General features: G+C 42.3%; 2 protein-coding genes across 4 annotated transcripts in view; one reads left to right on the forward strand and one right to left on the reverse strand.

Annotated features, from left to right (window-relative positions):
- Positions 1–12,230, forward strand: part of kcnq5b (potassium voltage-gated channel, KQT-like subfamily, member 5b) — a 115,412-nt gene extending 103,182 nt beyond the window's left edge. For 2 of the 3 annotated variants that reach the window (XM_087175925.1, XM_087175926.1), the window contains 4 exons: positions 2,212–2,320; positions 4,002–4,133; positions 6,595–6,721; positions 7,408–12,230. In XM_087175925.1, coding sequence (XP_087032051.1) covers positions 2,212–2,320; positions 4,002–4,133; positions 6,595–6,721; positions 7,408–8,709 — 1,670 coding nt within the window. In that variant the 3' untranslated portion in view covers positions 8,710–12,230. Of the gene's footprint in view, positions 1–2,211; positions 2,321–4,001; positions 4,134–4,459; positions 4,568–6,594; positions 6,722–7,407 lie in introns of all 3 variants that reach the window. The other variant, XM_023413710.2, reaches the window with a different exon arrangement.
- A 78-nt stretch (positions 12,231–12,308) lies between these two features.
- LOC111660429 (elongation factor 1-alpha 1) lies at positions 12,309–16,477 on the reverse strand. The gene is made up of 7 exons (XM_023413712.2): positions 15,855–16,477; positions 15,011–15,190; positions 14,586–14,882; positions 14,166–14,316; positions 13,568–13,824; positions 13,209–13,443; positions 12,309–13,046 (listed from the first exon to the last, which is right to left on the reverse strand). The coding sequence occupies exons 1-7, from the start codon at positions 15,996–15,998 to the stop codon at positions 12,922–12,924; spliced, it is 1,389 nt and encodes a 462-aa protein (XP_023269480.1). The 5' UTR covers positions 15,999–16,477; the 3' UTR covers positions 12,309–12,921.
- Between the last annotated feature and the right edge of the window lie 425 nt (positions 16,478–16,902).

Genomic DNA, 16,902 nt, shown 5'->3' on the forward strand with positions numbered 1-16,902 from the left:
ATGTCTGTCCATTCAGAAAAGACTGGAAGCAGGGAGGACTAGCTGTCTTAGCTCTGATTAAAGGTTAAAATGTTCCACCTATAAGCACCTCTTAAACTCACCAATTAACATGCTGCTCTGGTTTGCTTTGTACAAGTTTGTTCAAGTGTAAAAACCAGCTGGGCAAGCTGTTTCCCCTGCTCCCAGACTGTATGCTAGCTCAGGTAGCCCCTTCATGGCTGCAGCTTCATACTTAACAGCTAGAAATGAAAGTGGCATCAATCAAACTGTCAACAAGAACGCAATGGGTTTTTTTTATTTCAAAAATGTTGAACCATTCCTTTAAGTCCAAGCAGTTTCACTACATGTATTGAAATGACGCTTATTGGCCGACCGTAAAACCCACCAGAACTGGTTTTACCCACTAATTCAAGCAGCCGAGTGGAGGAATGCTAATGGTTGCTTTCACTTCCTTTCTTTGGCCTAGCAGTGCCGGCCTGGCAGGCCCTCCTGGGTAACAGCCAGTTGGTGTTTGTGGGTTGAGTGGTGGATTGATGGAGGGTGGGGGTGTTTGAGCTCCAGCAGCCATATGGGGTGTCAGAGCCCGCCAGCTGGCTGTGGCCTGTTGGTGGAGAGGAATCAATGACCAAGCTAGCCAAAACCATACTGGTTGGCTGGTTTGCCACGCTCTATCTGATCGTTCACTGACATGTTGAATGAGATGGTAGAGGATTGGAAATGTTTTCCTTTCATTATGGCTTAATTAGAAGTGAAACGAGAGGTGTTTTTAGTGGAAAATGTTTGTTATATTTAATGGAGGAAATTATTAATCAGCCCTGTTTAACATTTTCATCTGGTGACTCAAACCAAGTCTATTTCTGTCTTAATAATCAGCAGGTTTGACTTAGTGTATCACACAACACTTGAGCACATACATGCTGTGCACTATTAAGTGATACTTACCAAGGTAATTTGCAATATTTGGTTCAACAGAACAAGTAGCTAGACTCTGCAGTCCACAGGTGTTGTAACTCAGGAGGCCCATAAACAGAGCTGTCACAAAGTTGCACTGTTAGCAATATATCTGCAGGCACACCAGAGGCCTGTTCCTTAGACAGCAACTCAAAACTGTTTTTCTCTCAGTCTATCAGATCAGTCAACTTCATTCCAGTCAAATTCAGTCAGTGTATTTTGCCCTATTGCAACCTGATTAATCCCCAATATCAATGTCATCAGATCTTGAGAAAAATCAGTTAACCTTTTTACTTAACAAAATTAAGAGTAACGCAGTTCATGCAGCTAGATTTCAGCTTTGCGACACCCTTAATTTAAGTTTCTTAAAGCAGCACTAACACATATAATATTATTACATAAAACCCAGATAGCAAAAATAAATCTGGCCCACACTTGGGTCATATGCTTGTTTTATTCTGGACCAGTATACACCCGGTTCTGCAGCCCGAATCTGGGCCATATACAGTGTGATTGTCAGATGCTATAGAAAATTTTCCAGCCAATACCAGAGGAAAACAGCCCGAATCTGCCCAGGTGTGGAAGGATATGGGCAGGACTTGGGCCGAGGACCCAGGCATATGTTGGGCCAGAAGTTTCATTTTGTTAACTGGGAAGGGTTCGCTTGTAGTGATGAACCCATAGAGAATTATCATTTACCATTAGCAAGGGTCTTCACACTCATTGTTTTGGTTTTCAGGCTCCCGGTATCATTCACCGTCCTTATTCATCAAGTGAACACAAACACGACTCCAAATGAATGGCTATGTGGCTCATTGTGAGCTGGATGTGAATGGGCAACTGTTTGCCAACACATTCTCTCACCAGAAATCTAATAATGCAGCCCTAAAGTTTTCTTGAGCATCATATAACAATGCATAAGAAAGTGACATGGATTTATGAATTTCATCATTGCTTCTGGCAACAATTAGTTTAAATACTGAAATGCTGCTAAGATTGTGATTTGCAAGTGATACAATAATCAAGAAAGTTAAAACTTCCCTGTTCTACAACCATGCAGAGAAGACTGATAATAAAATCAGATGCTTCTTCGCAGGTAGGAGGATTCTCATAACTGGCTGCATATAAACTGGGGTTTTAGAGTAGTAAAGTCTCTGCCTCACAGTAATCTTTTTTTCCTGTAAAATGCTGTTGGTGACATAAATTGGTCTGCTCAAGGAACAAAATCTGAATCCTTTCTGTGTTCTCTCTCCTGAGCAGCAGACTCCAACATGACAGGGGAGGACGGCTTCGATGAGAAGGGTTGTCACTGTGAGATCTCAGTGGAGGACTTGCTGCCCTCAGTCAAGTCTGTCATTAGAGCTGTCAGGTGAGGCAAAGGAAACAAGATGTCCTCCATCAATCCATTTAATACTGTATTTTTCTGCTGCCAAGGTTGCATGCAAACAAACCTTGATTGTAACCCCCTGGCGCTCAGCAGCTCTCCTGATTGAATGAGCTCAGGGGATTAAAGTGACTGGAAGATGATTCTTTTATTTTTAGATCGTTTTTGGTGCATGTGATTGGATAAAATGTTGAGAGAGAGGTAATATGGTTAGTGGGAGCTTTATCACTGCGAAGCTATGTAAGGTGATCATGTCACAAGGACACAGTGTGTGTCTTAGTCAGACGCAGTTTTAACAGAAACTGTAAGTTTGGGTTGAACCTGTGAGAATGAAGTCATAAAGGTCCCATATGTATAAAGTGAGATTTCCATGTTTTTTAAAATTATAAAGCAGGTCTAGGTATACTGTGAAAGTATCAAAGCGCTAGGTCCCCAGAAATGCACACAACCTGTATTCAGAAACTGAGCCTTAAAACGAGCCGTCAGGACTTCTGTAACTTTGTGATGTCACAACAAAGCAGTCACTGCTCTCAGCCATGAGTGTTTACCTGAAATCTGCTTTATTTTATTGCAATCACTCAGAAAACAGTGAGCCAATTAGAGGCTCAGAACTTTAGTTCATGAGGTTGAAGATGCTCCTGTAGCTCCTGTCATCTAATGCATCTGAAGTCTGAAAAACTTAAAAGAGCTATTTATAAGTTTTGCTATTACTACAAAGCCAACGTTAGCATTTACAGCTGTTTACTTACCAGTCTAGAAGAATGTTGCAAGTTCAGCATCAAACTTTATTGCTTTATTCACCAAGAGTTGTCTCCAGAGGTGGTAAGAAGCTCTCTTGTTTTTCTTCTGTTTCTATCAGTTCTTTTCTTCTACTAAAGTTAGCATGCTAACCAGCTAGCCCCAGCCTGGCCTGCCTGTCACATCCCTTTTCAATACTGTAGCATCCGGTCTGCCTTGAAGAAGTAGCGCCACTCAGGGGATGTATTTTAATATTTTGTTTTGTAAACGCAACAATGGGTGAACCACTCTGCACGACTGGTAAGTAAACAGCCGTTAATGCTAACATCGACTATGTAGCGATAGCAACACTTACAAAAAGCTCCTTTAACTTGTCCTAGTGACAGCAACCAGTCCATAGTTTCATTCAGCTGCATTCAAGAATTGTTTCCCTGCACTCTATTTTAAGGCTCCGTTTTATTGCTGTCTCTCCTTGCCGGCCCCTTCCTCCCGCCACAAGGACTCAAACTCTCAGCCAAATTCCCTTGAATTTAGCATTGAGGCTCCACAGTTGCATAAATTTAGAATTTTTTTCACAGCAATAGTTTTACACACACACACACACACACACACACACACACACACACAGCTAAAAAAAAAAAGCCGGGGACTACCTCACTGGATGTTTTTCTAAGGTCCACTGAAGTGATTGCTCAGGTGTTGTGACTGTTTGCATTAGTGTGAAGGTAATGTTGTAGTTGGCATGCAGTGACACATTTTATGCGCCTTTTTAAAAACCAGAAAAACAAAGGAAAGGTTTGCTGAGTTTTCATTAGCTGCAGTCTGTGAAATATTTAAGGTTGATGTAGTCACCACCAGTCATCTGTTCTGACTGCATCAGAGCTCCCCCTTGTGGCTGTTCTGTGAATTTCTCTGCCGTTCTGTGCAGGATTATGAAGTTCCATGTAGCCAAGAAAAAGTTTAAGGAGACGCTGCGTCCTTACGATGTGAAGGATGTGATTGAACAGTACTCGGCCGGTCACCTGGACATGCTGTGTCGCATCAAGAGCCTGCAGACCAGGTAGGAGTAACAACAGAGCACGCACACTCACACACAGCATGACGACATCATCAGCTGACAGTTTTCATTGCTGAAGTGTTTGCTGTCAAACTAAGGCTGTTTGACCACACTGTAACTGATTCATCTGTGTCTGTGTGTGTATGTGTGTGTATGTGTGTATGTGTATATGCATTTATGTGTGCACCCGCACTCATACCTTATAAATGCATGGGTATATATTACGCTAATGTGTGTCTGTTTGGTCTTTTACATTGTGTATGTGTGCATATGTATGTATGTGTGTGTTTGTATATGTGTGTGTGTGCATGTGTTTGCTTCCCTCACAGGTTGGACATGATTGTAGGCCCACAGCCCCTGAGCAGCAGAGCCAAGACCTTTTCCTCCCCCTCCCTCCCTTTCTATTACAGCCAGGGCAGAAAGAACTCCACTCAGGGGTCAGAATATGCCCCCTCCCCCCTTCACACCACCCCTCACATGCCACATGGGTTCAGTTCACTTCAGTCAGTCAATTCAAGAGGTCGTTCGTCCTCAAAAATAGGAAAACTGCAATTTTAGAACGTGTATGAAGTTTCTTCTTTGAACTGATTGAGGATAGAAGTGAAATGATCCCGCAGCCTCTCCTCACACATCTCCATTGCTCCTTAACACGTCTGTCCTGGATGTGCAGTCATCCACTAACCGAACACTAACAAAACTCTACAATACATTGACTCTGGTTGTAGCTTTTCCTCTGATGAATTCTGGGACACTCACACAAAGTTGCAACCTGATGTTAACACAGATCATACAGAAACACCTCCCATAACACACACACACACACACACACACACACACACACATACAAACTAAATTCTCTAAGTGCAACTGTGACTTTTACCTGCCATCACTGCTGTAACAGCGCCCCCTGCTGTCGCCAATTGTTCATTGAAACTGCTGCATGCAGTTTATCTTATGCAGGACAGGAAGAGGCAGGTCTAGCAAAGTATAGAATTTTTTGACAAAATAATCTGAACTCAGTTAGGTCATCTCCTTGCACCTTGTTCTTCTCCAACATGGTTTTCTCACTGCACCCAACTCCTAATATTACAGTCGTTTACAACTGCAAATGCCCCTTTTTTCTACACTGAGTACATGAACTCAACCAAGAAACAGAGTTAATCTCGCATCCAAAATGCACTAATTCAACCACATTACTTCATTCATATGTCAAGATCATCTCTTGTACCAGAACAATGCCAAATCCAAGTGGCTGTATGTATTTGGCATAGTGATTTCACAAAGATTCCACCGAGTGAGGTGGAAGGAAAAGTGACACCATCCACTGATAGGCTGTAAACCAGTCTGTGACCGGGCAAGAAATGTCATCTCATACAATTAAGTAAAACTTCTGGATCCAGCCTCACTTCCCCTCTTCCTGAAAATCAAGCAGAAGTTTAGTTTCAATTTTACACTAGTATGTAAACATGGTAAAAGTTTTTTTGTGGTGGTTGAGTTTGAGTAAGAAAATTCATGAATTTTGAAAGATGTGGTGATTGTATGCATTTTCTATCAAAGCAGTGGTTTATTGTTGTGTTGACTGGGTGAACAGTTTTGAAAAAGTGAATTCAATATAGAGAAATGTGAGTTAGCAATTGTAGAAACCTGTAGTGGATTGAAATTGAGATTTATTTGTATTTTTTGTTGCTTATTTTCAGACAATTTGGTTAAAATTTGTGTTGCATTTAGATGGAAATCACAAATCACCTTTTGAGATAATGTCTTCACCTGTTATGACCATATCAAGGGGCAAACCACACCCATTCAAAGAAAGCATAAAAGCACATATTCAAGGAAAACACACATTTTCAGATGCAAGTCTTGTGGGTGTTGGAGGATCTTGTCAAAGCTTTTAACATTGATTTTCTCAAAAACGTTGGTGCTGGTATGACTGCATGACAAAGCCTTGGCTTACACCTGTCCTGATTAACAGACTTTATTAACCAGATTCTACTGAACCTCACTGGATTGAGCAGGGACAGTGTTTATGTAAGAGACAAACACACTGAATTTGGATAATATGCTGTAAAAGCAAAAAGAATAGAAGATTCTGCTCAAGTCAGAAAAAAGCAAACCTCTTGTTAACGGTTTGAATAACAAGAAACAGATTTAGTAACATATCATTATTATATGATTGGTAGTATTGTTTCATGTTGCATACACTACTTGTCAAATCCAGTGAGGAAGTGTAACCTGTCATTTGCTTGTACAGTATTTGTTGGAAAAGAAAGTGGGCTCATGGTAACTGTTGCTATTTCAATCTTCCTTCCTCTCTGTCGGCTGCCTTGTTGATTTCTACTTCGTCACTCTTTTTCTTTTTATCATTAATGTCTTATTGTGTTTGCATGTGCTGTGTGTGTGTGTGTGCGTGTGTGTGTGTGTGTGTGTGTGTGTGTGTGTGTGTGTGTGTGTGTGTGCGTTCCAGAGTGGACCAAATCCTTGGGAAGGGCCAGATCCCTCTGGATAAGAAGATTCGAGAGAAGCTGCTGTCTGATGGCGATATATTAGAGGACATGAGCATGCTGGGTCGCGTCTGTAAGGTGGAGCGGCAGGTCCGTGTGTTGCTTCTTGTTTTATGTTTTGTTCTCTTATAGTGGTCCTCTCCTATTGAAGTGCAGCATCCTATAACTGATAACTGAGACAAATAACATAAGCCAGTTAATTAAACTAGGCCTTTATAGTGAGGTAATATATCATAGTATCAGTATGCTAAAGACTGTAATAAGTTTTGGTATTAAATATAAGTGTTCAATCAATAAGTATTCAATCTTATGTGATTTCATGAGGATTTAAAGGGTCCAACACTTCAGTTTTCATTCCAAAACCTAAAGGAATTATGGGATATATGCTTATTTGCTTTCTTTCTAAATGTCACATGAGAAGATCAATGCTAATCCTGTGTGTGTACATTAAGCACAGAGCTGGAGTCACGACGTGGTTAGCCTGGCTTAGCATAAATACTCGAAACAGAGGTCCAACTCCATACTTTATGAGTACGACAATTTCGGTAACTTTGCTAAACTCTGCTCTTTTCGACTGTAATACTATGAATTTCTTCCAGGGGAGACTCTCTGATAATGTGCATTCCTCCTTACGCCACCAGCATATCGATTTCAAAGTTTTTATAATCACATACCAAACTTTACATAGTGGCTTTAAAATACCTTCCCTCCACACTAATTTGCTTTTCTTTCTGTCATATCTCTACACTCTATCTCTTTCCCTTTTCTCCTCACAGGTCCAGTCGATTGAGTCGAAGCTCGACTCCCTGCTCGACATATATCGGCAGGTTCTGCGTAAAGGCTCGTCTTCTGCCCTCACGCTCTCTTCTCTGCCCCTGTTTGAGCTGGAGCAGACCTCTGACTACAACTCCTCCGTCTTCAGCAAGGACTTGTCCTGCTCCACCCAGGTCAGCAGCAGCGGAGCGCCTCCCCCTGGTGGCTGTGTCACACACTCCACCGCCAACTCCCACCTTTCCCAGGGAGGACTCCACCTCATCCTGGCACCACCCAATGAGCTCAACCTCAATCTCAATGTCTCCTCTACCACATCTCCCTCAGGCCTTGCTTCTTCCTCTTTTAGTCCATCACCACTGCCCCATCATCATCATCATCACCACCACCATCATCATCCTCATCATCCCTACCATCATCATACCCAGGCTCAGGCCACCACGCCTGAAAGTGGAACTGATGAGGCCGTGGGGAGCTCCCCGCCCATCCTCACCCCAAATAGCATCAGCAGTGGAGTGGGTGGAGGAGTAGGAGACAGAGGCTTTCCTCTGCTGCCGAGGCTTCCACCACCACTCCCTCCCAGCCGAAGCGGTGGCCCAAGCAACTTGGTGCAAGTGACGTCCACAGAGGCATCCCCTGACATAGAGGACTTTTGTGGAGGTCTAGGGACAAAGATGGAGGACAGCAGTGTCAGGGAGGACCTAGGCCTTGGGTTGGGGCTGGGAAGACTCGGGCAGCAGCTAAAGAGCAGCACCAACAGCAATGGCAGGCTAAACACTAAGGAGGAGGGCTCCTGGAGGAGGCATATGAGCCTGGAGCTAGAGCCCCTGGTGCCGCAAGCCCTGGGGTGCTGCTCTGGCCCCAGGCAGACGGACCGAGGCTTGGGCAAGTCCATGTCAGTGCAGGACCTGATGCAGGCACCTCCAGGGGCTGTCCAGGACTCCCACCACACCTACAGCAGGCCATCTCCAAGTCCCAGTACAAGCAGTGACTCCCCCATTGGCTTCCACAGCTGTAGCCAAGATCCTGGGGGAGGAGGGGGTGGTGGTGGTGGTGTAGGCAGGAGTGGTGGAGGCGGATGGGGTGAGGAGGACCTCTTTATCAGTGACAGAGACATAGAGGCACAGGGATTTTGCTTCCTGTCACAGGGGACTGCTGAGTCCCACCGCTACTCCTCTGAGCTCCTGAGGACGGGGGGCAGGGCAGGGTCCCGGGGCTCTAACCATAGCCCGGCCACTGCCCACCCATCCTCACCCCCTGCAGGCAGCACCGAATTGCTGAACATGCCGCACGTACGGCTAAAATAGACCCAGCTACAAATTTGGAAGGCACGTAAATCTCACCTCACGGAGACGGATTTTATCCTTTTTTGGATGGAGCGGGAGAGTGGGACTGTATCAAGGGGTACTTTTTTTTTTTTATTCTTTTTTTTTTTATTTTGTCAATTTTCATTTGAACCATTTGATAAGAATCACAGTATTTTCATACAGGCTGATCACATGTCGTTGCACGAGTCACTCTTTGTTTTAAAGTATGATGGACACATCTGAGATAAAGATGGGGCCTTGTAAAAGAACGCAGAGAGAACACAGACCCCAAAAACCTGTGAAACCAACTAAACTTGGCCCCATTAAGACAGTTGGTTGATATATGACCTTGAGACACCGCATGAACACTGCATGTTTTCAGTCCTAGGTACTCAGATTAGCAAGATACAGTTTACACAGAAGACGTGGACACCTAACATCTAATATCGTTGTTTATTTACCTTTTTAGTGGCCTTTAATGAACACCATTTCCCATAAACTCTAAACATTCGCAGGCAAAATCTCACAGCTTAAAAGAATAGGCAGGTCCACGAGTGAGTTGAAGGGTTGCAGCAAGTTCAAACCATGGATGTAGTAACAGCAGGAGAGAGAGAGAGGAGTGGAAGCTGTAGAGGTTTTACACAGTAGAGAACTACAATATTGAAAGAATGAATTTAGAAGATAGCATTGGTGAGTTTTATGGATGGACAAAACCAAGTCACAATGATGATGGAGTCCCTGTTTTAGCTTTATTTCAGGAGAGCTGTAGTCTTTTAACGTGACGTGCCAGATGGTTCGTCACACAGAACCGTCTGGGAGGCTTGTTTGGAAACTGTTTCAGGGCAGGCGCTTTCAAGAAATACTTTGTAGGTGATTAGATGAACTGTCTATCAGAAGCTAATCTCCAACCAGTCAGATTCTACACCGTTCCCATTTTTTTCTCTGCCACCAGAGCCAGTCGGTAAATCAAGCTCAACAATCAAGCACGAAACATCTTCTCCATCGAGAGACTTCAATGGCGTTCTTTGTTCTTCTTTCAGTTTTCGGGATCGGGTTGGGTCAGTGAGGGCTTATTGCATATTGTGATTGGCCAGTGAGCCTAGTCCCAGCACACGCTCTCATACACACCTCAAATGAAAGGCATACAGAGAGGACCAGCCAAGAGACGAACTATGGATTTTTTGATGGTCCACTGAGCCACCAATGCGGTGCGATGGCCAGTCCGACGGTGACAGGTCTGTTGTCAATGTGTTTGTGAGACAGAGAGAGCCGGGCAAGGAGCGCCTGAACGAATCAATGGGCTGCGCACAGCTCCGCTCTAATGAAATAAGATTTTAGCCATTTGGAATAGTTTTTTTTTTTTTTTTTTTTTTTTTTTTAAAGAAAATCAATATGTGATGGTCTATGTTGATATTGTGGCAGGCAACCACAAATAAATCAATGTATGGGAAACTCTGCTCACTATTGCCAAATGTTTCATTCTCTGTTCTTGCCACTATACCTATTTTATTTCCAAAACATTTCAGAAAACCAAATTAACTCCTTATGTTTATATCCTAAAATAATACATCTCATTACTGTCCTCAACCACTGACTTTGGTTGCCCCAAGTCTTTAAAAGGTACCACATCATGAAACAGTGAACATGCAAGTTTTAGCTCCTAAACTACAGTTCATTTATACTTAAAACGTTTTCTGCAGTCTCCGGCATCCACTGGTTTTCATTCATTTCCATACAGTAAATGAATTAGCAGAGTAATTAGTAATAGTGAACGTCAGATCATTTTTGTCAGTTTTGCATTTCGAAGTATCGGAGTTTTGCAGTTTAAGCACAGATAGTTCTGTCAAGTGTCCTTCGCATGCCATAACAATGAAGTCATTAACAGAAATTAATTAAAACAAGTTTCTGCCAACAGATGTTTATATTACACTGCAAACAATATCAAATTTATGAAACAGCATGTGATTTGTAGTAAATATGCTAAAACATGCAAAACCGCAGGATTGGTCCCTTTCAGTTAAACTTTCAATTGGCGTATCTTATTTTGCCAAACATAATAACCTGTAACTGAGGAGAACAGCAGGAAAGACCAGACAGTCAGTGCTGCTGTAGCTGCCAAATATCTGGATGCTTACCGAAGCCACTTGTGCCAAGTCAGCTCCGGTATGAGGTGCATCATGTTGAAAGCACATGCACACATGTATACACCTGTATATGCACATGTACAGATAAGAATGCCCATTACAAGCACAGCTGTGCAGCTGTTACATTACATGTCCATTATGCTGTGGAGAATTTTAGGCACAGTCCAGAGGAGAGAACAGGAAGCAGCTGTTGCTTACTTCACACACCGACCGGTGTCCAGCTGACAACAGCCGTGGATTGAAACACATCTTGAATGTCATTTCTTGGTTTAAAGGACAGTTTATGTTAATTTGTTTCTTATCAAAGCACTTCATATTGGTTCAGAATCAGACTCAATGAAAGAAATATTCAGAAATCTAACTTTGTATTACATTTATCTTTTCACCACCGTTTCTACCTAAAAAGAAGGTATGCTATTTAAATTACAATCAATGTTTGCTTTTTTTGCTTTTTTTTTTTTTTTACCTGTAATGTTGGATTATTTTTGCTTGCTGCAATGGAATGAAATGGTCTCACTGCAGAATGTATTGCTTATTTCATTATTAATATGAGCAGAACATCTATTTCTCGAACTGCCGAGCAGTGACATCGAATAGACTAATGACCAACTTCCTCTCCCTGTTGCATGGTGAAGAATCAAGTGCATCAGGTAAGGTTAAGTGGTTTTCTCAAGTTGTAGGAAAATAATGACAGCACCACAAATGCAGGTAGAAACTACTCATAAAGCATTCAAAGCCTCGCTGGTGAATTATCACCTGTAGCTAGCAGTAGATCAGTAAATTCTTAAGACTTAAAACCAGATTATATGAAGGAGGCCTGGGTCAGTTTGTTTTAAAGAAGTGGATTTTACTTTCCTTAAGATATTTAAATATACTTTGCATGAAGGGGTTGTCATATCCAAACCTATTTATACCTGAGAGTTAATGCCACATCATCAAGACAAATCACTATTTATGGTTCAAATTGACTGCAGTGAAAGTAAAAACAGATCCCAGCTCTGCGGTCTAGTAAAAAGCTGCAGTACATCCAGTATATTGGTGCCTTGCTTTTGTGGTACATATTCATCTCCATATCTACAATTTCCTGAGAAGCGCATTGGGTTCCTCTGAACAGAAATGGTTGCACTGTCTCCATTTTCTCTCCCTGTAAATGTTCCAACTTGAGGCATTACACAGTTTTCTTATTCAGCGAGCGTTTTGCTACAGGGCGTAAAACAGGCATTTGACATGTTACCATTCTCTCATTTCTTTTAATTTATTTAAAAATGTGCACATATTTACACACTAGTAATAATCTGAGATTTATGAAGCCTGTAATGTAATGAAATGCAAGTGGACTTTTATTCTCATTCATCAATAAAGGAAATTCTACGAAGACTTTTTTCGCTTTCCCATCTTCTTTCACTGAAACTTTCCATTGTCTGGGACTCCGCAATCATAACAGGAACAAAGACATACTGTTTAAACATTACTTTATTATATTACTTTTATGAACATATGGTCACAAACAACAGTGATTAAGGTTCATGAACCTAACTGTAACATTCAACAGAGCTACTGCAAGGGAGCTTGAGTCAAGCAAAGTGCTAGGCATGAAGATTTCAGGTATCAGACAAAGAGTTTCTGAAGCTTGTTTCTCTAAGGTGCAAACAGGAACATGCAGCAGATCTACATCTGGCTAGTAAGTATATCTCTTAACGCTAGAACACAGAGCATTACTTAAACAAGGACCTGGCAAAAGACCGTCTCTGCCTTGTTACTGGTGCTAAGCCGTCAAGTTCGTTGGCCAGATCAATGAGCGGCTTGATTTTAACTACAACAGCACACAACCAGAGAGCTGTAACACAAATTTGTTGTTCTGCCACAAACTGCATGACAATAAGACCTACATATAACAGTGTTTCAACATGTTATACACTAACTGTGTGGTAGTTATTTTTTTCCTTCGTCTGCTTTTGCGATGCATTGTGATAATAGCCCAGACACTGACTATGGTGTGCAGAAGGGGCGGGTTGCTAGTGTGTCTTCGGCCAAGGTGAGCGTTTGGGGCAGCAGCCCAGCACAACGTTCATTTGGCCTTCTGTGCCTTCTGTGCTGACTTGGTGATCTTACCGCTGGTGGGGGCTTTCTTTTCCACTCCCTTAATCACTCCCACTGCCACTGTCTGACGCATGTCACGGACTGCAAACCTCCCTGAGGAACCATCATGGAGAAAATATTTGTTATTCCTGATTATAATTTAAATTCACATCAAGATAGAGGTTAATGTTTGATTTTAATTCACACAATAAATAATACAGTAGTGTCACAGTTTGACTCACAAACAGAAATTCTGTTGCAGGTCAGTAAACTCACCCAGGGGAGGGTACTCAGAGAAGCTCTCCACACACATGGGCTTGCCGGGGATCATGTCCACAATGGCAGCATCTCCAGACTTCAAGGACTTGGGGTTGTCCTCCAGCTTCTTACCAGAGCGACGGTCGATCTTTTCCTTCAGTTCAGCGAACTTGCATGCTATGTGTGCAGTGTGGCAGTCCAGCACGGGGGCATAGCCAGCACTGATCTGCCCGGGGTGGTTCAGGATAATCACCTGGAGGACACCAGAGACAGGTAGGGGCACATGCAGAACCACAGACTCATGAACATGCATATTTTATGCAGCAGTGATGTGAACATTTAGAATTCCCTTTCAAAACTAAGTCCTGTTTGTAAACCTGAGAGGTGAAGCTGGCTGCCTCCTGTGGTGGGTCAGTCCTGCTGTCCCCAGCCACGTTGCCACGGCGAATATCCTTGACAGACACGTTCTTGACATTGAAGCCTACATTGTCACCAGGTAGCGCCTCAGTCAGGGCCTCGTGATGCATCTCCACAGACTTAACCTCGGTGGTCACGTTGACAGGAGCAAAGGTCACCACCATGCCCGGTTTTAAGATTCCAGTCTCTACTCGGCCCACAGGTACGGTACCAATACCTGGCACAGAGGAATTATTAACTTTACTGTCTGTACTGACAACTTTCTGTAAAACAACTGCATGAATAGACTGATTCTTTCAGGTGCGGATACATGAGTACAAAACGGGACAGACGCTCATTATAGGACATAATAACCCAGTGGGAATTATTTCAAGACCTCATTTAGCTCTGCTCTTTTTGTCACAATGTGCTCTCATTCGCTAAAAACTCTCACCACTGGTGCCACTGACACTTTAGAAGAGCTTGATAATTGGAGCACTTAAAACTTTTGTTTGTCCTCCCAACCACAAATCAAACAGCCATCACATTTACAGACGCCCACACCGACCCTGTCCTCACCTCCAATCTTGTAGACGTCCTGCAGAGGCAGGCGGAGGGGCTTGTCGGTGGGGCGGGTCGGAGGCTGGATGGCATCCAGTGCCTCCAGCAATGTAGTGCCCGAGGCATTACCATCTTTACGGTTGATCTTCCAGCCCTTGAACCAGCTCATCTGTGGAAGGAGAGACGCTCAGTTTTACCTCAGCAGCTGCTACTTAGGATGCAAAAGTGATGTGTGTATTTGAGGTTATGCATATGCAACAACTTACTTTTATTAATTAGATTTGGAAACGGAATCATAATGAAGATGTACCCTAATATAAAAACTGAGGTCGGTGTATACAGTACTGTCTGGGAATACCATGCATATTTGTTATTATACAAATATACAATATCATACCCAGAGTATAATACATGTTAAGGCTCTCACAGCAGACTCACATTGGGGCTGGGTTCCAACATGTTGTCTCCATTCCAACCAGAGATGGGCACAAAGGCCACAGTGTCAGGGTTGTAGCCAATCTTCTTGATGTAAGTGCTGACTTCCTTCACAATCTCCTCGTACCGCTTCTGGCTGTAGTTGGGCTCAGTGGAATCCATTTTGTTGATGCCCACAATGAGCTGCTTCACTCCCAGGGTGTAGGCAAGGAGGGCGTGCTCACGAGTCTGCCCGTTTTTAGAGATGCCAGCTTCAAACTCGCCCACGCCTGCAGCCACGATCAGCACAGCACAGTCAGCCTGAAAAGGGCGAGGAGAAGGAGATGTGAAAAAGTCCTTCAACCAATCTGAGTTTTCCTCCTCCAGTACCTTTCTCTCTCCTTCAAGCATTTCCTCGTTTACTACGGTTCTCCCTACATTCCCTCTACCTGAGATGTCCCAGTGATCATGTTCTTGATGAAGTCCCTGTGTCCTGGAGCATCAATGATGGTGACGTAGTACTTGCTGGTCTCAAACTTCCAAAGAGAGATATCGATGGTGATGCCACGCTCACGCTCTGCCTTCAGCTTGTCCAGAACCCAGGCATATTTGAAGGAACCTTTTCCCATCTAGGGGATGTTTAGAGGAAAGTAAGAAAAGGACGTGTAACTTTTACTTTATATGATTTTTTTTCAAAGCTATATAATACCATTGCTGATTTTTCATGCAACACAATCAAACTCTAAATAAATTTGTATGTACATAAAGGACAACTCTATAATACTTCCTTGTCTGACTACTGGAGAAAGGATGTTAATGGAGACTAAGATAATGAAAACATGTAAGTCATATATCTCAGAACTTGCATTACATTTACCTCATAGCAACCATAAGAGGAACCTAGAAGCTTTGACATTCAGTATCAGAACTGTACAATCATAATATTTCTTAAGTAATACATGACCTACACATAAATATTTATGATTACTTGTTGTATTGTCTACTCCAAATTGTACTACATACACCCAAACTTTCCATGTTGTATTTTCAACTTTTGTGTGCTGTAGGTCTGCTAGCAATGAATAATGCAAACTATGACCCAAAATATAGGATTGCTTGTAATTTAGAGAAGGTAGCTGCAGGCTATCTAGTCCACATATTAAGCTAAATTTATTAATGTGGAGCAATTAAACAGATATTACTGTACTACCTGTGCAACGACTGCGCTTACACAGTAGAAAATCATTAACATTATCATATTTTAAATTCAAGTAAGAGTAATATGAGTCATACCTCAGCAGCTTCCTTCTCAAACTTCTCAATTGTTCTCTTGTCAATGCCTCCACACTTGTAGATGAGGTGGCCGGTGGTGGTGGACTTGCCTGAGTCGACATGTCCTATCACCACAATGTTTATGTGGAGCTTCTCCTTCCCCATGGCAGCTCACCCTGAAAGATACTGAGAAATTCCAGCAAGCAAGAATCAACAACATCCAGTAAATGAGACAAGGTTAATGAAAAAATGTAATAAATAGTAGCCCTCTGCTCAAATCAAAGCGACACCACTGTCTTCATATTGAGATTGTGACCATCCAAACCTAGTACAGAGAAAGCACAAATGTTTGTGAGGATCATGGTACAAAGCAATATAATTACACTAGAAAATTCCAGGGAAACTTTGAGTGCCACGGGGGCTACTGCCGGGATGAGTACATGATTTATTTCCAGTGTTCAAAAGTCACCCTGATCATATTCTGGTTTTGAGAAATGTCTTGATATAAAAGACTCTGATATAAAACAATGTCACATCCCTCCATCATGTATTATGTGGGAAATGTCTCATATTCTGTCTTGTTTTTTTTAATAAAACAAGAGGCAACATGTCTTCAAACTGGCATTTAAAGGGTTAAAATCCTGAAAACTTATAATCATTTGGTAGGTTTGAGCAGAACTGAAGTGGTTTAAGAGATTTATGCAAAAAAAGCAGAAAAAAATATTGATATATGATGATTTTATACCATTTTCTTTGTGTGTCCTTTTTTGGACGCGAGGAACCCCAGAGGGTACAAAATGTGTTACCAGTGTATAATAGACCTGTAACAGTAACTGACATTAGATTTTAAAAATATGTAAAAAAAAATGACACTTTCTTGCAGAAATCCATACCTTCAGCTGTAACACAGCCAAAATGATCAGCAAATCAAAAAAGAAAAGTGAAGAAAATGTCCAAAAAAGGACAGAGGGACCCCTGAGGGTTAATAAATCCCATGAACCGCTATTTAAATTACCACTATTATGTTTTTTTCTGTGCTAAATTTAACATTACTGGGGAGGAGAGCAAC

This window comes from Seriola lalandi, unplaced genomic scaffold (genome assembly GCF_002814215.2).
Source record: "Seriola lalandi dorsalis isolate HSWRI2012SDOR001 ecotype SW California unplaced genomic scaffold, Sedor1 jcf7180002054518, whole genome shotgun sequence".
In the NCBI taxonomy this organism is placed as follows: Eukaryota; Metazoa; Chordata; class Actinopteri; order Carangiformes; family Carangidae; genus Seriola; species Seriola lalandi.

Coding starts and splice junctions, on each gene's coding strand:
- LOC111660429 (XM_023413712.2), bottom strand. CDS start 15,998: ATGGGGAAGGAGAAGCTCCACATAAACATTGTGGTGATAGGACATGTC. Junction 13,444..13,567: donor CAGCCAGCTTCACCTCTCAG/GTTTACAAACAG, acceptor GGTGTCCTCCAG/GTGATTATCCTGAACCACCC. Junction 13,047..13,208: donor CTCTGAGTACCCTCCCCTGG/GTGAGTTTACTG, acceptor ATGGTTCCTCAG/GGAGGTTTGCAGTCCGTGAC.